At 36.7% G+C, this 23,493-nt stretch overlaps 1 protein-coding gene across 1 annotated transcript in view; it reads right to left on the bottom strand.

Moving 5' to 3' along the window:
• The window catches only part of spop (speckle type BTB/POZ protein), an 81,571-nt gene that overhangs the window by 34,959 nt on the left and 23,119 nt on the right, over nucleotides 1–23,493 (bottom strand). The window contains exons 3-5 of the mRNA XM_065252683.2: nucleotides 8,951–9,275; nucleotides 7,775–7,896; nucleotides 6,525–6,676 (exon numbers count right to left, since the gene is read on the bottom strand). Coding sequence (XP_065108755.1) covers nucleotides 6,525–6,676; nucleotides 7,775–7,896; nucleotides 8,951–9,028 — 352 coding nt within the window. The 5' untranslated portion in view covers nucleotides 9,029–9,275. The remainder of the gene's footprint in view (nucleotides 1–6,524; nucleotides 6,677–7,774; nucleotides 7,897–8,950; nucleotides 9,276–23,493) is intronic.

Genomic DNA, 23,493 nt, shown 5'->3' with positions numbered 1-23,493 from the left:
TTGCAAAGAGACTGTGATTTAAAAGCAATGTGGTACCAACAATATTGGATCTGACAGGAATTGCACAGCAGTCTTATGTGAGTAAAATGTTTTAGTAAGTTACCATCTGTAACTATTGCTTTATTAGAGATCGCTTGATATGTCCTGATTGTTTGTAACATCCATGTCTAAACACGTATGTTTGACTGTTTTCATTTACTAAAAACATTGAACGGTTAATAAAGGTACAACACTCAACATAATATAACTGTAATATAACGATAGAAATATACAAACTTAGTGATAGGACTTACCAGCCGCAATTAAGATTCTGATGCCCGCTTACTATGTTGTTTACGCTAATATAAGTCAGTTGCGTTTGAAAGGTCCAACACTCAAGCAAACAAAGCTTTTTTATCATATAACTGCAATATGTAACGTTACGTGTTCATAAGAGCAACCTCACAAGCACATTAGAAATATACAAAGATAGTGATAAGGAATTACCAGCCGATTTAGATTCTGGTGCTCGCTGACTATGTTGTATACGGTAATTTAGTTATGTTGGGTTTGAACATTTGTTGCTACTTCACCATACATATTATCATTAATGTGTATGATCTCTAGCACCCAGAACCTTTTGTGACTCGAACATATATCTGTTCTGCTGCTATTTTTACACATTAAGGTTTTCAAAACAATTCCCCACTTTTATTTCCACGGGAAATCAAGCTATCCAATCATAGCAGTGGGAGTTTACGTCCATGTCTTCAATGTGACCCACCCATCAAAGCGGAGCATTTCTTGAGCCAGCCTCAAAACCAGAGTACAAAATAGCCTATCTCTTAATGCTTTTGAACGTAAAAACCACGCGAATGTCATATGTCAACCTCAGACAACATTATAAAAACAGCTGATTCATCTCCCCATACAATGTATTGTTGGCTACTGCTACAAATATACCCATGTGTCTTATGATTGGCTTTGTGGTCCAGGGTCATATATGAGAAAATGGTCAGGAGGATTGCTTATTAAGGAACACCTTAGGCCTGTCACAAAATTTTGGAACTGAATGAGAAAGAAGGACCTACCACTTCTGGTAATGAGCCAAAAAGGCACATTATCAGCAGCTGATGATAATCTAAAAATGGCAAAGTATTGGCCAATTTATCAGCCTGGCCGATATGTCAGCCATTCACTAATAACTTCTGTTTCTATTGAAGTTTTGCTTCCAGGACTGACTGAGCGTGCTGTTCATGAGCTGTGATGTCTCGAATTGGACAGACAGGAGTGTTCACAGATGGCAAGTTTTGATTCAACCGCTTTAGGGAAGATGCTGATGCACCGGTGGGTAATTAGCCAAACTAGAATCAAGTACTTCTCACTAAATCATGTTACTGCCCTATTAAACGGTAGCAACAGAATATCAAAACATAATTTCTCATTCCCAGCATCAGACTGACATGAATTAAAGCAGCTTCTCTCAGCACTGCTGATTATTAGTTGACAAAAACAGCCCTACACCTGAAACCGTTCAGCGTGCTTAATAAACACAACCATCACGGACACAGAAGCCTTTTCGAAACACTGTAAGAAAGATTGTCAGTGGCAAAAGAGGTAATTTGACATAGCCACTGATTGGTCTCTTGAGAAGGTCTGGGGTCAGATAAGGGCATTGGCTAAATTTGTGCTCTCACTGGGGACGTCTATCAACTAACCAATTGCAGTAAGGCAGGGCAAGTTGGCATCCAACCAGGGTCAGACCTCTGTGGACACAGGTTAGATGCCAAAATTGAGAGAAAGAGGAGTGCATGACAGAATACATCTCCAGTCGGAAGCTGCGAGATGGATAAAGAGAGATGAGCGAGGAGCAGAACGAGAGACAGAGAGCAGTTAGTGATGATACATATTCAGGTCCTAGTGCTGGGATTTGGGGCACAGTGCCTAATGTGCTGGCACAAAAAGAAAAAGGGAAGGTTGCTTGGATCAAAAATGCACAAAGCATGCACACAAAAAAACCCAAAATGAGGCCAGAATGTCAAGTTCTGTTTGGCCATACTTGAAACTCTGGCTGACAGCAAGCAAAACTGGGAGAATTTCTGTGAAATAAAGCGAATTTCCCTCCTTGATTAATAGATGGATAGAGACAGAACAATTCCCTTTACAAAAATGGATCTCACAAAGTAGCGTTAAATAGTCAAACCTGCTTGTTCTGTGGCTATGCGGTGAAACTGGCAGAGTTATAAATGTTGATCGATGGGAGCATTCATAGCTACGGGCCACGCGAGGCCGTGAGCAACAGTAGTAAAAGCTCTGCCATGTAAATATTCATCAAACGGTCAATAGCCAATAAACATGTTCAGAATCAATATATGCCAGCGTGCCGTCTCATCTGAATAAATATACAGAACACACAACGGAGAGCTAATCAACAGAGTATTTTATACACTAGCCAACACTCATCCATCTTGCATTCAGGTTCAAGTCTCTAAGACTTCTCCCATTAACCTGACACCTCCGCTCAACTCGTTTTTACATAAAATAGGAATTATAGAGGTTTTCATCGGACGCACGCGCATTGTCACGGTTATGCGTCTGGACGGGATACTCTTAAAGGGACACTCCACTTTAAAAAAAAGCTAATTTTCCATCTCCCCTAGAGTTAAACATTTGATTTGTACCCTTTTGAGATCTATTAAGTCGATTTCCGGGTCTGGCGCAAGCACTTTTAGCATAGCTTAGCATAATCCATTGAATCTGATTAGACCATTAGCATCATCACGCTCAAAAATAACCAAAGAGTTCCCATTTTTTTTTCCATATTTTTAAAACTTGACTCTTCTGTAGTTACATCATGTACTAAGACTGACGTAAAATTAAAAGTCGTGATTTTCTAGGCCGCTATGGCTAGGAACTATACTCTCATTCTGGCGTAATAATCAAGGACTTTGCTGCCGTAACATGGCTGCAGGAAACATTACAGTGCAATGATATTATACAGTGCCCGAAAATAGTCCCCTTGGTAACTTTTAATAGCAGAAGACTATTTTTGGGCGCTGCGTTATTGTTCTTTGGGTTTTTCACCAAAAGTTACGTTTGTTCCACAAAAGCCATTTATTTATGTATTTACTGCTGAAACCGCATCTACAGTACAAAAAAATATTTTCTTTAAAAAAGTCCAGGCTGAATTTTTATTCAGTCAGATGGCACATTACTGATTTCGGTGAAAAAAATCTGCAAAATTGTTTTCAATGTTGACATTTATAAAGTCGAGCTGAGAGTACTACTTATTTGTCTCAAAAAGCATTCAACTAAATATTTAATAAGCATTCATATTTAACAGACAAAATTCTCATGAGAACTGGTTTAAAACAGTGACATGCTAAAAAGTGAAGCAAAAACATTTTGATCATCCCCTAGTGGCTGGCTGCAGTATAGGTGATAAACCCAACACTCTTCATGTAAACAAAGACGATACGAGCAAAAACTTAAACATCTAATTACACTTGGTTTTAGTTAGTTTGCTATTAAAAGGGGTGTGAAAACATGATTGTGTGTTTGAAACTGATTCGAATGGAAATGTGTGGGACCTTGGTACCGTGGCTCTACTTCAAAAATTTATTTTATTTAATTTGGAGCCAGAGTTTGCATAGCAGTTTTCTGGAGGTTTTTTTTCTACAATGGAATTCTGTGTTTTTACAGTCTGTGGTTTGAAATGTCCGTCAAAACCATAGAGAAGAGATGCATAGTTCTCCTGCACCTTTGTTTATCGGCCACCCCATCTACCTTCCTACCTACCTCAATACAAGTCATTCTGCAGAGACCTGGTGCCTTCACACAGGCCTCTTAATTAAAGCACTTTACTTTGTTTTTATTTCTCTCCTCCTCTACACCCCCATCTCGCTTTCCCCCAAGAGGAGGGCAGGATTAAATTGGATTCTAAATGATCCAGAACCGATAGAGCAATTTCTGCTGCCATATTTTTATCCTCCAACCTCCTTTAAAAACTCTCCCCATCACTGTACAGGGGCTGTAAGCGATCCAGTGTTCCCCTGGGACATCCAAAGCTCACCATCCCCCCCTTCTCAGGGGGGGCTAAATGGAGAGGACGTTGAGTTTAGGAAAGAAATGGAGACGCGGGGGGGAGCACGGGCCAAAAAACAAGGAGCGCCTTTCTCGCCCATTAAGGTGCAGAAAATGAGAAAATTGGAAAATGAGAGACGAGGTTGTTCAACCTCTCATCTCATCTCGCCTCCACAATCTGGCACCCCTTTCTCTCTCGCTCTCGATCTCCTGCCCATATACGAGACATTCTTTAGGAAGATGATAGTGTGACTGTTCATATCTCGGTTTCATCTCTACAGTACGCACAGTGCTCGCAACCCTTTGTGTAACTTCTCCTAATGCATGCTCAAATAAAACATCCAGCCTCTGTTCAGAGGGCTATCTACCAGTTTAATCTTACCAAGCCTGAAATCAAACTAGAAGGTTGTGGAAATGGCCACACCTACCCGAGTATTCATAAGTGACAGCAATGGCTGATTTATGCTACTAAAAATTCATAAGAAAGCAATTTTGAAATGTCACAAAGATCAAGTCCAGAGGTAACTTTGTAATTATTTGTAACATTGCTTCATAAAGGGATTACATTAAAGCTTCAATCTGTACCTTGAAACTGTACCTAGCCTCTCTATTGTCATCTATATTTGAAACATAAAATTGCAGTACGTACTTTATGTGTGACGAAACTCAAATGACGTAAAAGTGACAAATCCCGCAAAATCTGACACAAAAGCTCAACTTACATTCTTGTAGGGATACTATTGTAAAAACATCTAACAATTTTTTATACACAATAACTTTTTTCTAGGAATGCATAACGATTAATTTGCCATTAATCTATAGCAGAATAAAGTTTTTGTTTACATCATATGTGTGTGAACTGTGTATCATAATTATGTATATATAAATATGCACAAATGCATGTATAATTTTAAGAAAAAATATATATTTCGATATTAAGCATTTATATAAAATATTAATTATACATAAACATACAAATGTATATACACATGTAAACATTTCTTAAATATATTTGTGTGCATTCATCTATACAAAGTTATTATACAAAGTTCACACACACATATGATGTAAACAACATAAACTTGTATTTTGCTATGGATTAATCGCTATTAATCGTTATGCATCACTGATAAATTCTGTTTATTTTTAACCAATAAAGTTACAGATTGCAGCCTTTAAACAAAGTTGACTATAGTACATCCTCCAATCACTGACCCAAGGGGGCATGCACACCAAAGCATTTAAATGCGGCTGAAAACGCCAGGGTATGGCGCTTGCCAGCTTTTTTCAGCTGAGTGCTTTGATGCTATGATACTCTGCTTTGTTTGTCAGTCATTGAACGATGCGCTGTTTGATTGATTGATATTTGTCCCACCCCTCCTACACTGTGATTGGACAGCAGAGTGAGAAGTGACATACACAAAATAACATTGCTTTTATCAATGAAATAGGTGCTCTTTAACACAATAACAAGCTGATGAGTTGAATCAGGTGTTTTATATAGGGAGACATCTAAAATATTTTGGGAGGGGGTCATGGGTTTAGAAACACTGACCTAACACATTTAATTTACTATATTAACAAATTAATATTCATAATAAAATATGTATATCGATATACAGTGTAAATAAGGGTTTGGTAAAAACCTCACAAGGATGCCCATTAGTACACACAACATATATTTGGCAATTAAACATACTTGACTGGCAAAGACAGGCAAAAACGCATAAAGTTGCTACACCGAGTGAGTGTAATTACGTTCTACTGAAGGCCAAATTCCCTGTAACTCACTTAGACCCATCAAGCAGGACAGCCTGGAGGCTACATCACCCCAAAAAATTTCAATTAAAACACCGTCGCCTGCCTGAAATTTAATATTATGAGGTGGAAAAGTTCACTTTGAATGTTATTACTTTTTCACATAATAAAGAGCACACACACTTTCAAAAGGTGCTTACGTTCACACTTAACTCTGTTGTACAGGTATGCGTGTCTGCTGAATCTAAAAGGTCTCTAAAGGAACCATGAAATACTGAATTTCCAAAAATACTCTGATTATATCAATGTTCCATAAAAAGAACGGTGAAGAAAGGAATTTGTTTCGAAATTATGGTGACTTGGGGGAAGGTTACCCCTCAACAAAATTACAAAATAAACCGACTGCTTGAAGGAAATCAAATTATACACTGGATTGGAAGTGGGCAGTATGACTGCAATCACTTTAGGAGTTATTTTAGCTGGAAATTCTTATATAATCCCTATTTTTGGATAATGCTCTACATTAAGTATTAAACAAATAAACGACACTTTATCTGATTTAACTATCCTTCAATAAACACAGTGGTACGCAGTAAAGTTAAATATCTACTGGCTGACTCATATCTTCTCTTACACCAACCAGTCTTACACAGAATGGTAATGCTCTAAAGAATGAAGTGTTAACAATGTGATAGATGTCTCACCCATGGCTTTGGTTTCCTCGCCCTTGGCGTTAAGTATGGAGAACTTAAACTTGGCTCGAACCTCACTTTTAGGACAGCTGACCAGAAGCAGATAAAGCGACAGATAATCTTTACTCTCCTCATCCAGACCTTTTGGATTCACTCGCAAACACCTGCCCGAAAACAAACAATCACTTGTAAAACTGATAACCACAAATAATTCTAAAAAACTTGTTTACATGACAATTTGAAATCATCAGGTTTTTCTTTATTTAGGTGTCAAAATATTCAAACGAACTAGCATTCACACAGTCACCAAAAATCGTATTTTGTGTGCTGATCAAAAATGTGCTTTTATGTGTGTTTAAATTAATAAACAAGCTTTTTAAAGTTAAGATAATAATCCAGATAATAATCTAGACCGTTTGTTTTTAAAATAAATAAATAATAATAATAATAATAATAATAATAATAATAATAATAATAATAATAATATAAATAATAATAATAATAATAACACCAATAACAACAATATTAATAACAATATTAATAATAATATTAATAATCTTATTAATAATAATAATAATAATAATACAAATAATCCGATTAATAATCATCATCATCATCATCATCATCATCATCTTAATAATAATAATAACAATAATAATAATAATACTACAAATAATCATATTAATAATTATAATCATCGTCATATCAATATTATTAATGATAATAATAATAATAATAATAATAATAATGATAATAATAATAATAATAATAATAATAATAATAATATGCTTGATATGATGCTTATTATTATTATTATGATTATTTGTTTTATTATTATTATTATTATTATAGTTTTATTGTTATTATTATTGATATGATGATGATTATTATTATTATTATTATTATTATTAATAGGATTATTTGTATTGTTATTAATATTAATATTAATATTATTATTATTAACATAATAACTGTAGATGCAAATTAATCAACTTAAATTCAAGACAAAAACAATATCACAACAAATTATTACACTATAAAAATGCACTTTATCTTATTGCACTATATAATGCTTGATTCTGATTGGCCAGCCACAACATTCCAAGATCACACTGTCATGCTTATTTCTGCATTAACAACATGCTGCATATACATTATCTCTTAATTTAAAACAGCTTATGAACAACATATGGAGCACAATAGAAATTCATCAACTCATTATCTCATGATTATCATATTAAACACTTCCTAGCCCTTCTTACCATTTGAGTTTGTCATTAGCCCCCGATGAGAAGGTGGAGCTTTTGATGACCTCGCCCATCTCCTCCCGACAGAAGCTGAAGTTGTTAATGGTCCACATATAGGAGAACTTAACCACTTTGATCTGGAGACAGACACACACCCACAAGTACATAACACACACAGCGTTCTTCCATTTATCCATCTACTTTTCCCTTTCCTGCATTAGATCCACAAGTGTTGGCAAAGACTTCAAAAAGGGACACATCAAAACTGCCTTTCATCTTAATGCGCTCTGACAACAAACGAGATGGAGAGAACAAGGAATAAAAGACTGTGAACAAAAAAACACTGGGGGTGAAAGATGGAAAGATAAATGAAAGCATTAATGGAACATGTTTTCCTAGTCATGGGGAATCGGAACACACCGGAGGGTCTTGTGAAGTCACGCGTGCTAAAAATACAGGGAACATAATGGGCACTATACATTTTTAGACACACAGGTGTGTAAAATGAATGTAGACAAGGTTTCTCACACATACATTCAATAAAGTAAATGGTTTTGGGGGTGTGAGATGGTGCCGAGGGTGCCCAGTTTTATGACATTTTATAAAATGCATTAATTCATCATAAATTCTGTGCAATTAAACCTTAGCAAAATAAGACTAATAACCAATAGGACTACATAGTTTAATATGTTTTATTTATTCAAATTCTAAGTTTGAGATTGTTTTATGTCATGAATTGCATTGGGGGGCTCGAAGGATGCAAAATGTATAGAAAATGCATATAAAACACTGGAAAAACATGGGAGTGAATAAATGATCTTAACTGTTCTCTCCCCAGGCCTGTGTGTGCACAAAAGTGTAAAAATACACAGATTTGATGTGGGCCTATTGATGCTCACGACTGCGATTCTCAGCCAAAACTATTTCACTTCATGGACCAGGCTTAATTTAAGTCTGTGCAACCAGGGGCATTCAGACCCACCCCTAGAGGTCTACATTCCCGCACCGTTTGGTTACAATCTCGCTCTAACACACTGCCTGTAATTTTAAAGCGAACCCAAAGACTTTGATTTGCAGCTTCAGGTGTGTTTGATTAAAGGTGGAACCAACTCTGAAGGTTGACCACCAGGATTGAGCACCCCGTCAAGTGTATATCAATAATCAGAGTTTTAAAAACAAACAATCACTTACCTGTGTGTAACACCAGCTTTCGGCCACAGGGCCGCTGGACATTTCAGCAGGAGGGGGCGGACTCGGCACCCTGGACATCGCCAGTTTGGAGCGTCGGGTTTGGGTAGGGACACTACACCAGTCTTTGGAAGAAAAGCGCCCCTTTGAAGAGCGCACGCGAGGTCACTCAAGGACGAATGCGTGGTCACACGCGTGTATATTTTACAGCCGCCGCCAGGATCCAGGCACACACTGGTGTTCAGCGTAACCTGGAGAACATGTGGGGAACGCTGAGAGAACGTTGAGGAGATGCTCAGTGCGTCATCCAGTTGGTAAGTATTACAACCTGTAGTAAAGTAGAAACGTTGAACATTATTTTCCAAACTCTTTCAGTAACGGCTCTGACTTTGATGTCTGCAATGCAGGGGCGTTCTGAAGCACTGTTAATGACTAATGACTCCTAAACTCTGTTCTTATACTCCCTTAATTCAAGTAGTAAACTTTGGTGCATAACTTGTCCAAAACAGTATGTGCTACTGACATCAGCCCCTCCAGAAAAATACAATTATGCGAATGCATGATTCAACGCATTATCAGCGAACGTTATGAAGCCATGTGATTATGTGACATCAACATCATTAAAAAGCTGCAAACAGTTTTTGCAAGTTTCTGCAATTTCATCGCATGAATATCCCGCATATTCCATCAGATTTTTTTTTTAAACGTGCTGCAAGGTCAAGGATTTTTACCCGCACCAATCACAAAAAAACTTAGCGTTTTTCTGGAACGACTGAGACATGAATGACACCTGTGAAGAGATGTGTCTTTATGTTTCTACTTAAAGTTAGTTGTTGCCTTGCTGACAAAAAAGTAAGAGAAAAATAAAGGTTGAGTCTGGAGACCTAGAATTTACAAATGCGTGTTTAAGTCAGAGAAGGTGGAGAGAGCCGACAACTGTTTCCCGATAAAAACCTTGAAAGCTTCAAAAACATGTCAGACAATCTCAGATCTACAGAAACAAACAAATAAAAACACATCCCGGTGAGCTGATTTTGCACGATGTCGCATTTAAACGCATGTTGTTTGATCTTAGTTTTGTTGATATCAAGTTTGGTGTTATCTTCATCTGCCACTGAAGTAGTATTTGGTTTAAAAGTCAGACCTGTGAAAACCTGCAGTCACTATCAGCAGCTACAGCACATTTTAATCCGTCAAAGCTACATGTTTATACTGCTGGGGAAAAGCAATTTTGTCTTTTCCCCCGGTGTAGACGCAGCCGTCATTCCCTGGCTGTTGTGTTTTCAAGAAAAAATTCCCATTCATTGTTCCCTCTTGTTCATTTTCTCCTCAAACCTTTGAACCTTAAACCTTTTCAATTGTTTTTCTTGAGGGGAACTTCAGGACTAATCCTGATTTCGCTTTGACTGGCAGTAATTAAGCCACTTTAATCATTAGCTGGATACAACCCATGCACTAATGAACTGACCAGAAAACACCAAACTAGCCACTTATCTAACAGCTAGTCATTAATAAGGCTAATTAATGAGTGTAAAAACAGTCCAACAGAGGTTCATAACCAATAACCAATTAAAGTTGAAAAGTACATTTCTCGCTTAGCGCGTGACATTTATAAATGTTTAAAGAACACGCGGCCGTGATAAGTGACCCCTGCGGTGGCGAGCCGCGTGAAAACGTCTTTATTAAAGCATGTCACTCCCAGGTAACTTTTTAATTTACTTTGTGAAACAAGAACATTTTCCGTGCTCGGATCACGACGTCACGAGCGACTGAACATTTACCAGAAAGCGACCGGGGACCTTTAATTTCATCCAAACTTTAAAACACATCAAATAAAAGCATTATATTCGCTTTTCTCAATGTGAAACGACCTCATCACCCTTTTATTTCTCATTCCCTTCTCCAATTCCTACCGCACCGTACTCCTCTCTCCTCTTTCTCACTCAACCTGCACATACCTTCGTCTGGGAACAACTCAAACGGAGACATCTCCTACCCTTAATTAGCATTTGATTGAAAGGATAGATCACGGCCCGGCAGAACCTTCTAGAAACTGTCTGACGATTTTAGTTAGAGAAAAAAGTACACGTTCAAAAAAAGGACAAAGTGCAAAACAAAGTGTATTGTTGAGCCAACGAAGGGGAAGAGAGAAGAATAGAATAATATTAGGAGAACGAAAAGGTCAATCCGAAACTTTTCAAAACTGCAGAGCAACTCAAGCGTTCTTCCACCTACACAAAACGGCTGGGGTATATATCCAAAACTCAAATTAAATCTCGAAATTGTTCAACCTTTTGATGACATTCAGTATAAATCTTTATATTTACGCATTCCTCTGAAGTGGCTTGAAGTATAATCAAACGGACCATAAGTTTTACCAAACGCAGCAGTCATAAAAATGTACTGTGACAAAAACACAATAAATGCAATAAAAGTGTACCATAATTTGTTTATCCACACTCGCTGCTCTATATTTCTTGCTTAAAAAGTAACATTTCCTATATGGGTCATTCTACGGAAACGTCCATTTTTCTGTCCCTAGCCTTTACAGAAATATTGCAATTGAAACACCCTTTAGGGTTACAATTTTTTATATTTTAAAAAATGAAACAATATGTTATTTGAACAATTACACCTTCTTGAGCCATCAATGTAGCAACATTTGATTTTTATTAATTAATTAGAATTCCAAGCACCACAGAAGTGCTCGTCCCAACAGTCATGTACAGAGGGAAAAAGCTATTTTCTTAAATTTAATATAAAATATTGTGTCCATAACTATCAAATATATGATATAAATTACATTAAAAGACAAAATGCTAAATAAATATTATAAAATATATAATGAAGGTAGTGGTCCCCTGGAGTTGTGTCACTGGTGTTACCGTTTAACAAAAAAGCTCTTATTTTTAAATCAAAATCACACTGATGACATCACTTGACTTCCTTGAAATATTCTAATTTATTTCATGATTTCATATGAAGCTTTTACTTCAAGTTACTGGTATGACCTCCTTTATTGTTAGGGAATTGCAAAAAACTAGAATCCAAATGGATTAAACTACTTAATTTAGTGAATATACAATGATTGACAACATGTTGTTTGATACTTTGCAGCAGAAATTTTGTAAAATGCAGTTTTCATGAAAATTGTGACTGGTGTTACTGTCACTGGTGTTACCTTCCTTATGGGTAACAGCAGTGAAGAAGAGTAACACCAGTGACTGGTGATTTGTTGTGTCCCTGGTGTTACTGTGTTTCTTTCTTTCACATTAACTCTTTCACCGCCAGCATTTTTCATGATTTTCACAAAAGTTTAATGCCTTCCAGAAAATGCTCCTTTTTAAATATATAAACATACCATGTATGAAATAAAAGAACAGACCCTCTGCTTTCAAACAAAAAATCAGTTTCATCCTACTTTCATGTGTTCTGTTTTTATCACCTCTCAAATATAGGTAGGTTTCATCAAAAACACAAAATTTTGAGCAAAAAGCTGAGATAATTCCATTTTGTGAAGGACTTTTGATAGAGATCAGATGCAGAGCGATCTTTAAAACAAACACAGACATACAGCTTCCAGTTTTTATAAGTTGCGGATATCCACCTGGTGGATAATAGCGGTATTGCAGATTGAAGAGATAACTCGTCAATGGCGGGGAAAGAGTTAAAAGAGGATAAAATCTTTCACATGTGACATGATGATAAATTTGAATTCATTGAATTCTGCTACACTTAAGAATTAAGCTTTAAAGCTGAAAAAAATTAATAAACACCTTTAATTTTGCTAAAGAAGTAAGGTAACACCAGTGACAAAAAATGTATATTCAGTCTTGAAGTACATGCACACAAAAAATAAAAAATCATTAAGCTGTCATTTATGTGTACTTATAAAGTCAAAGAGTAATCTAATAAATGTGGTCTAAGTTTAAATGTTAGAAAAAGAAATACATTTTAAGACATCTTGCCATGCCAAAAGTGGACGTTTCTGTAGAATGACCCATATGCAGAGGTACCTAAAAAGCTGCTATCATTTTAAAGATGAATGCACACAAAAAACGATATTATCTTAAAGATTTCCCAATTATGACACAACTTCAGACACAATGCTCATTAACTTTCAATTGATTGTTATCAGTTAAGCTGATTTTTCTTATCTTCTCTGCCCTTTGTTCTCTTTGTTTCTGAAGAAAAACACTTGTGGCATTTTCACTCAGTAAAACAATAAAATATTAATCATTTATGTCGGGAAACAAGTTGGTGTCCATTTGCAATTCAAATTACCGCAGACTTCCTGGCAATTAATTTCCACACGCGCGTCTCTCATCATGTGTATCCAGTTATCGGCTTCCTAAACTTAATTTCCAGTGGTCTTTGTGTTGCATCTATTAGCACTGTCAACGCAGGCTAACCTTGTGGCAACAAAATATCACTCGCAAATCATCTAACAACCTTAAGCACGGCCTAAAACTGAAAAGTAAAATAACTTATAATCAAAAAATAATCAGATCTTTGTGTCAGCAAATGAAAGTCGATGTGATAAAACGTCTTTCAAAGCATCACGTAGAGCAATTTAAGCAACAATACAAACACACTGACTGTGCCAGTGGTAAGACTGTGAAATGATGATGATGATAATCAATAGGATGAAAAGATAAGCTCTTGTGTATACACACTTTGCAGTTGTTGGTGAGATGGTGTTGTATGAGACAAGGAAACTGAGCTTCCAGGCACATCAAAGAAACAGCATGTTGCTGCTGTTTGTTACTTGGGTAACTACTCGGTTTATGACTTTATAACTTTTACCTAACCATGCAAAAACACACAACCTCCATGTAGGTTTAAATTAAAACACATTGCATTAAATTACCAGTTCAATGACACTTCCTGATCTTTCCTAAATTGTAACACCTTCAGACCCAAAAGCACTATGAAATATAAAAGTGACATGTGGGGTCAGGGGGTTAAATTAAAGTCTGGTCAAACAAGTAATTCAAAAGTGAAAACAGCCTAAGATATAACAGTCTGTGATAAATCACAATTCATCTTAGACAGCATCTAAGATTTGATCTTCTGGCACGTAGAGAGCGGGTGGGATGAGATGGGTGCCAGGCGAGGAGATTCAGCCCTCAAGGAATTCATTACTGCAACCGTTACCCCGCCAAAATAATTAATGAATTAATGAAGGGAGGGAGGGGAAGAGAGCAAAGGAGGAAAACATACAGGATTTCTGCGCTGAAATTCTCTTTCAGTTGCGACTTGAAAGAAAAACATCAAGTGCAGTACCGCCCAGCAGACTCTCCCGACAGGCCTGAGCTTTCTGTGAGGAAATGAGCACCAACACACGACCTCACAGTCTTGTTAAGCCCCTCCTAAAATGTAGATGTCCAGTACAGAACTATGACACGGGCAATAATTTTATATAGAAAGGGAATGGCTGTAATTTTGGGAAGGAGTGACTTAAATGGTTGTGGAAGGGACAGATTTTTGGAAAGATGAAGCCTTTTTAGTTTTATTTTATGAAGTCTCTTTCTTCTCTCTCCACAGACACAGTAGGAAAGGAAGATGTTGTAAGGGGGCAACAGACATTTTTATTTGACCTTATTTAAACCATGGTGGATTCCTAAAATACATTTGAGGTCAACATTATGTTAACATCTAAAAAACACTTAATGTCAACATAAGACAGCTTTCACATTGTGACATACAGCAGTACTTAAACTGCTTAATCTGGTCATAATATTTGAATTTGGATTGCATTTGCATCCTGTGCACTGACTTAGTCAAAGGCAAAGTCCTGCAGTGTTCGGATGTTGCAAAGTAAAACTAATTCTGTGGAATGGTAAATGCTTTTTGGCTTGTTTAGAAAAAGTACAATCCGTACTGTAACCCTGTGTTTGGGGGAAAACACAGCACACTAACCATCACAACCTTATTGGTACTCCAAATAATGGTGAAGGCAACCCTTAGGTTTTGTAGCTTGCCATCATTGATGGAAAAATAAATTCCCAAGTTTATTAGGGTATTTGCAGGAGGATGACCATCTGTTCACAAATTAAAACTCAACAGAAGTTGGGTGATGCAACAGGACAATGACCCAAAGCATGCAAGTAAATCAACAACAGAATGGCTACATCAGAAGAAAACACGCCTTCTGGATCCCCCGAGTTAATCCTGACCTGAACCCGAGTGGGATGCATGTGCATGACCTCAAAAAAGAGATTCATAACCGATTCACCAAGAATACTTTAAGGGCACATATCATGAAAATCTGACTTTTTCTGTGTTTAAGTGTTATAATTGGGTTCCCAGTGCTTCTATCAACCTAGAAAATGTGAAAAAGATCAACACAGTAACTGAGTTTTGGTTAACCATTCTCTGAAAGCATGCGAAAAAATAGAAATCACTGAAATTTGTCTCCCATTGTGATGTCAGAAGGGGATAGTACCACCCCTTAATCTGCCATTTAGTGCAGAGATCAACTCATTCGCATTTTAAAGGACACACCCAAAAATGGCACATTTTTGCTCACACCTACAAAGTGGCAATTTTAACATGCTATAATAAAATATCTATATGGTATTTTGAGCTAAAACTTCACATTTGAACTATGGGGACACCAAATATGTATTTAACATATTGAAGTCTTGTTAAATGTCCCCTTTAAAAGGTGCAAAATTGCAAAATACAGTACTAATCTACAATCACAGAAATATTTGAGCAAAAGTCACTAAACACTACCTTCGACAAAAATGAGAAAATTATAGTAACCGAATGTTCTCGGCACGTATTGCACATGTTCATCAAATAATTTTGTTCAGATCTGCTTAAATCGTGGCATCAGAACATTTAGAAATACTGAAAAAATACCAAAAAGTTTTTCTTCCTGAACTGCTACTAAAAAGACAGATGACAGAATTTCATTCATCAAGCATTGATTAAATGTAAAAAAAAACTCCTCAAAAACATGTTTTGTGAATATTAAACATGACCTTGGCTTGGACCCTAAAGGGGGTCGCATGTAGGATAACTCGCAAATACTGCACACCGGTTGATTAAATTGCCCGAGCTTAGGCAGAGTCTACTTCAGGATGCAAAATATGCATTAGCAGCCTATTTTAATCATTATAGACTTGGGACAAATATGATGTTATTTAATGTTAAACTATGCGAGTGACGCGGCAAGGATTTGAGCAACATCCAGAGTCACGACGGCGCCCCTGTGTGTACATTTATAAAAAAATATTGTGTTTGATTTTTATATACATACATAGCGCAATGCGGCACACGCTTCTCGTCTGGAGTACAACCCCCTTAAGACATTACAACAAACTAAGAGTACGTCCATCCATCAGAGCTTTGTTTCAGTTTGTCAAATTAAATATGCTATCTGTGTAAATATCAGGGGTCTCATTTAGACAACTGTACATAGGATCCTTACTAACTGTGGGTTAACACCAGGCACAAGTTTAACGATTTGATTAGATACAAAGTCAATGCAAAGACGCAGTCAGACGCTACCTCACGTGGACCGATGCCTCAAATGCGTCTTCGCACAAGTTGAAAACATTCAACTCGGGCGAAAAATTCGATTGACACGAAGTTAAATCCTGCGAGTAATCTAGAACGAGTTACGCGATTTGGTGCGTGCATAGCATAAATGTCTACGTGCGCACAAAAGCCATAAATGGCATACACCAAAAAATATTTAGACTTATGTGTGCGTATGCACAGTTTTATAAGCAATGTTTCCTCTTTAAAACTGAGATCACCTGCAATTATGCGTACATATCTGCCCAATTTTAACCATAAATAGTCAATGCAAATCAGCTTATGAATGCTGATCCGCATATTAATGAGACTGGCATACAATTGTTCTTTCGTAAGCTATATGTGCCTGCACAATAAATGAAAGCCATTGGCGTAATCCTCCAGCATTTTAATCATGCAGCATTACACACAACAGCATTTATGTGTTTACAGCACTGACCGTTAACACCTTGCCAAAATCACAACATAAAAAATATTTTTTGTTCCTTTAGTGCGAGCGTCTGATATATGCAGCATGAGCGTTCTCCTCTGCTCTACAAAGATTTTAATTTAAAAACATACATTTTCATAACCTAACAGACTTACATTAGTTTAGCGATCTCTTTATTTTATTTCTTAATAACTTGCACATGTGTGATTAAATATTTATTATAGGCGAACACGTGTTTCACCATAGGACTACTATAACTAGGACATCTAGAATAAGGATTGTCTGTGTGTTTATTGGCTATATTTCCACACTTTCACATTTGATGATAAATATGCATAGTAATTAGGGAAAATTTTTTGTTATTTACATTGTGTTCTGCAGTTATCTAATCACTTTTTGTTGCTTTATTAATGCAATCGGGTTATCTCCTCCTGCGCACTAGTGATGATGAAATATTTAAAAACAATTTTGATTTAAGATTGGATTTTACAAGATGATGTTTATAAAATAATTATAACTCAATACAAACGCAAATAACACATGAGTCTACTGTGTGAAATTAAGTGAAATTAAGTGAAATTCAATACTTATAATTGTTATTTTCATATTTACTTTTTCCCTTTGTTCGTACGCAAGGCTCAGAGTTACCTTACAGGTGCGCACATTCTCCCGTCAAGTTTTTTTTACATATCACAACCTTTGCGTGGGAAGTGGAGTACACATTTTTCTAGACCCGTTTTGTGCGTACACCGATGTGGGTCAGTAAGCTGGTATCAGATAACTTAACAGCAACAACTCGAAAAATGTGAAATAACAGTGAAAAATGTATCAGTGACATGCAATCATTTCATGCATCCAAGCGTTCACCTCCTCGCTTCATCTAAGGGTAAATGAAGTTAGTTAATTATCAACTTGATTAAAATGGATGAGATGCCAGAAAAGAGATGCTGCTGCAGAAAACATTCAGCGTGAGACCGTGTTGATCTCTCACATACACACAAACACACATAAACACTTTAAAGCAGCAACAGGATTTCACTTGGAGAGACCCTGAAGGTCTCCATATTAGCATGCGTAGGACTGGTAACCATGTCCAAATATGACGCATGAAAATTATCATCCAGCTCACACAAAAATAGTATATAATAGCAGATTAATAAAAATGAAGTAGCAATTATATTAAATACTGTAGTTGTAGTGAAAGAATACCCCTATAATTTCCCTGTCTCTTCCCGTTAAATCTGCTACTGACACACATACAGAGAAAGAAAGAGAGAGAATGTGAGGGAGTCGTGTTGTGTGTGCTAACAGTTTGCTGTTGCACACTGCTGCAGTGTGATCATTTAGATATGACACTCTCGAGTTAACAACATCCTATGCAAACATTATAGGGTGTAAAAACACACAATCATACACATACATATACACAATCCCCCCAAAACCCCAACAGGCTGCCCAATGAGGCAAAATCTTAAATTAATTTGTCTATCCAACAAAGTTGTATTAGTTTTGATTGGATGTTATCTGGGAATGTATCGACTGGGCAATTAGAATCAAGCATTCTAATGAGCCAAACTATCACGATTTTAAACACACCTAATAAGCATAAACTCATAATTACGATGAACTCCATCATGCATGTCTTCCAGATTTCTTCATACAACTGCATCTTTAAAGGTGGGGTGCATGAATTTTGAAAAACGCGTTGGAAAAGGGAGTCGGGCCGAGTACCAAAACACACTAAGTTGTAGCCAACATCGTTGCCTGGGTTGCATATGTGTGGGGCGGGTCTATCAAAAGAAGGTCCAGAATCTAATGGGGTAGGGGCGTGTTTGGTGATTTCAAATATCAGCATTGGCTTTCAGAGATCATGCACCCCGCCTTTAATGACGTAAGCATACTCTGGTATTGATCATAAAGTGTAGAGTGCAGACCAGCGGGGGAGGGAGGATAGGTGACAAATGTACTAATGTACGGTTAGGTACAGTCAAGTATAAAGTGAGTAAGGATGTAACGATAATTCGCAGTATGATACTTCCGAATACAAAAAAAGGCCACAATGTTGAATCATAGCATGATGGGGATATTTATACGATGACGTCCTTTAATTGAATCACTTGCAGCTTGAACTGAAGGTCAGCAACATAACTTCGGTAGAAACAGAAATTGATATAGATAATGCCCTGTCATCTTTTAAGTCCAACGTCTGGCAGCATTGGTTTTCATATCACTCGACGGGAATCTTAATAAATCGCACGGACGCGTGCATGCACAAAAACATGTCAAGACGCACGCTTCTGTCCGTTCATCTGTGCACAGCTGCATACAAAAGTCCAGGTGATGCCACGCAATTGATGAAAACATAACAAAACTAAAGTACGTTTTCTAAATAATAATGATAATCTTATTTTGACTCGATCACTGATGATCACTGATAATGAGTTTAAGGGAGTTTAAACAATGGCCCTGCTTAGTCCCTTAATTCTAATTTTATGTAAAATTTCCCTTTTTTCAGTGACAGACCTGCAGTACAGTAGGCAGTACATCTAAGCCTTAAAATGTTAAAAAGTTTTATATACAAAAAGAGTTACTAAAATTGTTAATTTTAAGAAAATTAATCTGAAATTTAAATAACAGTTAAATTATTTTAATTTGCTAAAAAATGTGATGTGTATCGTATCGTGAACCAAGCATTGAGATACAGATCGAATAGTGAGCTTAGTGTATCGTTACACCCCAAAATGTGAGTGCACCTTAAAGTGCAATTTCTCCAATCGAAAACATAGTGAATATGTTGTGAACTAAGGTTAGTAGCTGGTGTCTATAGAATGTCATCTACTGTAGACAGCAACAACCTGAACTGATTTTTGCATCATAACCCTTACGATACCGTGTAATTTAGGAAGACTAGATTGCTGTACTGACCAATCAACATCCAGAACCGAAAGACTTTCTTGGATCTCACGAAGCACAGAACAGAACCATTAGACTGAAAATAGTTAAATTTAGAATGGAACTGTAAGGCACGATCTCAGACAGTACTTATTTTTGCCATTTCAAAAGCTAAAACGAATTGTATGTAATCATAAATATCACTTGTATCGCTCTGCTCTAGCAAAACAGCCAATGAAAGAATAGTTATATTCTTTCACTGCAGCATCATGCGTGTATGTCACTCTCAAAAGGGCATCGGCCCCACAGGGGGCCCACCCGCTGCCTGCCATCCATCAGAACAACACGGTTGGCAAAAACACGACTGCAACCTGCAAAAACCCACAGCAGTAATCTGTACATATCCACTCTTTAAAGCAAGGTGTGGCGGGGACAAAAAGAAGCTATTGCTCACTGTTCTAATACCGCCCCCTTCAGTATATCTCTCCCTGTCATCCTTTCCCTCTCATTCTGTGAGAGTTTTAGGGTTCAATAAAACAATTTAAGAGTGTCGATATTATGATCATTCGCAGGTCCCAAATCCAATTCAATTTTGGCTGTGATTGAAAACCTTGGCAGGACAGAAATGCCTTTTCTTTTTCTGCACTGTACATCATCAAGAGTGCTCAAAATATTCTCTCGTGGAAAAAAGAGAGTGAAGACTCTTAAAACAACAGGGCTAATTAAAAGAAATGAGTTTTAAATGCAATTTGGAATGGAAAAAACATTTGATGAATTTTTCCAACCAGCTTTGTGTGAGCTGTGCCCGCTAAAATCCCTCCAAACAGCCAAGAGTTCCCCAAGGCTTGCCCTGGGGTCGTTTTCTAATTTGTCATTTATGCTGAATTTAGCATTTGAAGCACATCAACCACGTTAAAACAACATTTTTATATTAAGAACAAAGGATCTGTTCCCAGTTGGAAAATCAGGTCTTGTTTTGGTTTTGGTCATGACCTTCAACTTGACTTTGCCTGGTAACACATTTTCAGGCTTAATTATCCCCCTTCAATAGAATTCAAAAGGTGTTTTTTAGAAGCATAAACGGCGCAATTAGCGGGAGTCCTCGCTCACGAAAGTGGCCAAATAAAGAACCGTTTGGCGGACACAAATTTTTTTTAGTCCTTAAAGTCATGTCTAATCTCTGTTGATCCTTTCTACCACTTAAGAGAGAGAAACAGAGACATTCTCACACATCTAACACTCCTCTCTAGCTGAGCTGGAGCCATGTGTGGAAGGCCTTTCTGTCTCTGTCAAGAGCGGAAGAGAAAAACAACTTTTTTTTCTCATAAGCATACTCTGAAACGTAACTGGTAGTTGGCAGAAAACTTCAAGTGAGAGGGGTGCACATTTTCACACGACGAAAAGCCAAACAGACCTGGCAAGGTGCCCTGAGCAATAACAAACCAAAACAAGTAAACTTGGACCAGTATCCATATTGCTGAGATTGAGGTTGTTAAATTAAAATATGACTATCAAGTTTAAAATTGGATATTTATATCAGCCACAAATGAGATGTCAACTCAAAGTAGGTTTTTCTAGGCCTATCAGGGTTTCTGTATCTTCTGTGGTTTGATTTTGAATATATTGCCATTAAAATATGAAAGAGTTGGGCATTTTATTTCTCAGATGATCATCTTTGGAGTTCAGCATCCAGTTAGCAAAAAGTGCTCTGTTATTAGGTTATATACATTCTGTTATATATAAAGCAATATACAGTATATATAATCCAGATTTGGAAGGTGTCCAGCATCAGAATTTTTAAAAAGCCCTTGAAGACAATTTTTAGAGGATTTAAAAATATTTCCTATAGAATTATTTACTAGATTATCATTATAAAAAATTATCATTACCGCAACATGATATTACATTAAATATATGCATTTACAAACTCATGTTTCGGTAATGAGAACTAAAAAGTTGTCATAGGTACTATGACAAAAAAAATTTCAACTTTTATCCGGAGAGAAAAAATAAGAACTGCTTACCTGGTAGCCATCTTGTGTGTCACTGTCAATTATGTCCCTTCCAAAAAAAAATTTTTTTTGAAAATGTTAGTTCGTTGAGGGCTTAAACAATGATTGAAAATTGTTGCGGAGGATGAGAAAATTAGTTTTGGAGCCTTTTATATTCCTTATTGTTGCTACATTTACCAATGATCACCAAATACCACATGTCTCTTTACTGTTAATGTTTATAGTATAACATGCACTGAAGCTTTTAATTTTTTAGATTTTTTCATTATAAATATTTCCATGTAAAAGAACCCAAATGCAAGTCATGGACACGTTGCGGTAATGAAAAGTTTCCCCTTAAATGTGGAAAAAACAACAAAATTGGTTTGTATGACGTCATTTGAAATCATGTGCAAAATAGTACATAAAGACATGTTTGTAACTGTATGCTTTTGTAGCATTTACTTTTTTATAAAAATGTTTCATGATACATCTAATTTCGCGAGAATCACCCAACTACAAAGAAAAGATGAGTGTAGTTTTCAAGGTTTGAAAAGCAGCATATAAAAAATGCAAAAGACACTAAAAAAAATAAATGGAATCCCTCAAAATCCTCCAAAGTGAAGAAATAAATGGCAAATTTTACAATTTTTTTAAGTATTAACAATCACAACTTACAAAATATTACTTCGAAATGTTTGGCCTAATATTTAAAATAATATTATTCCAGCCATTCAACTTTGTCCAGCATTTCTTAATAAAGCCTTTAAAAAAAAAAGAATCAAATTTTCTATTTATAGGCCAATTTCAAGGGCATTGTGAATTAATAAATAATAAACAATGAAAAGACAAATAAATCATTAATCGCAGTTATTTTATAATAATTAAATCGCAACTACGAAAACTTCGACTGAATCATATTTCACTTCAACATCAGAGACTGGGGGTGCATTGAAACTACACAATTGTCCAGACAGCCAATAATAAAGGCAGCGAGACAGGGGGGGAGACAGTGACTGCACAAAGAGATGTTTGATTATTACGACCAGGCACACACAGATAAAGACCATGTTTGAGATCTGCCGAGCTAAATCTCCGAGCAGCCCTCTCCCCTGTGACCTCATCACACAGTTAACATATAACAGATAGGCCAGCAGTGTCCTTCCTGTAGACCAGTGAAGTTCAAAGCCACAGAAACAAGCCAATCCCAGCAAGACTAAAGTCTACCCTAAACGAGCCAATCAAAGCTCCCGGTCACACATTCACTCACACTTTGAAAATCGACATCAATAATCCGACCCCTAAATGGGTGTTTGGGTCCTCGCTTGCACGCAAACACACAAAAGTGCCCTCTGCAGAGCCAATTAAGATCGAGTTTTGTGTGAACTTGTCATGCTGTCTAAGCAACAGCAAAAATGCAGTTGTCAAGGCCACCTGCTGCCATGGTGATATGAAAGGGTTAACTGCTCTCCTTCCCATCTCTCTCTCTGTGTATGTGTCAGTACTAATACTGAAGGGTTTTAGACAAGAGTTACTAGAATCTAGACAACAGTAGTTATGCTTACATGCAACCAAATAATATATTTGTCATAGTATGGCTCAATCGTATTGAAAAGCCTTCATGTAAACACCTTAATCAATACTATTGAAGTCGATCGGATGCACATTTCGATCGTATTGAA

Source organism: Paramisgurnus dabryanus, chromosome 3, assembly GCF_030506205.2.
Source record: "Paramisgurnus dabryanus chromosome 3, PD_genome_1.1, whole genome shotgun sequence".
Lineage (NCBI taxonomy): Eukaryota > Metazoa > Chordata > Actinopteri > Cypriniformes > Cobitidae > Paramisgurnus > Paramisgurnus dabryanus.
Note: the sequence above shows the minus strand (reverse complement) of the source record. Positions and strands in the feature narration are given on the sequence as shown.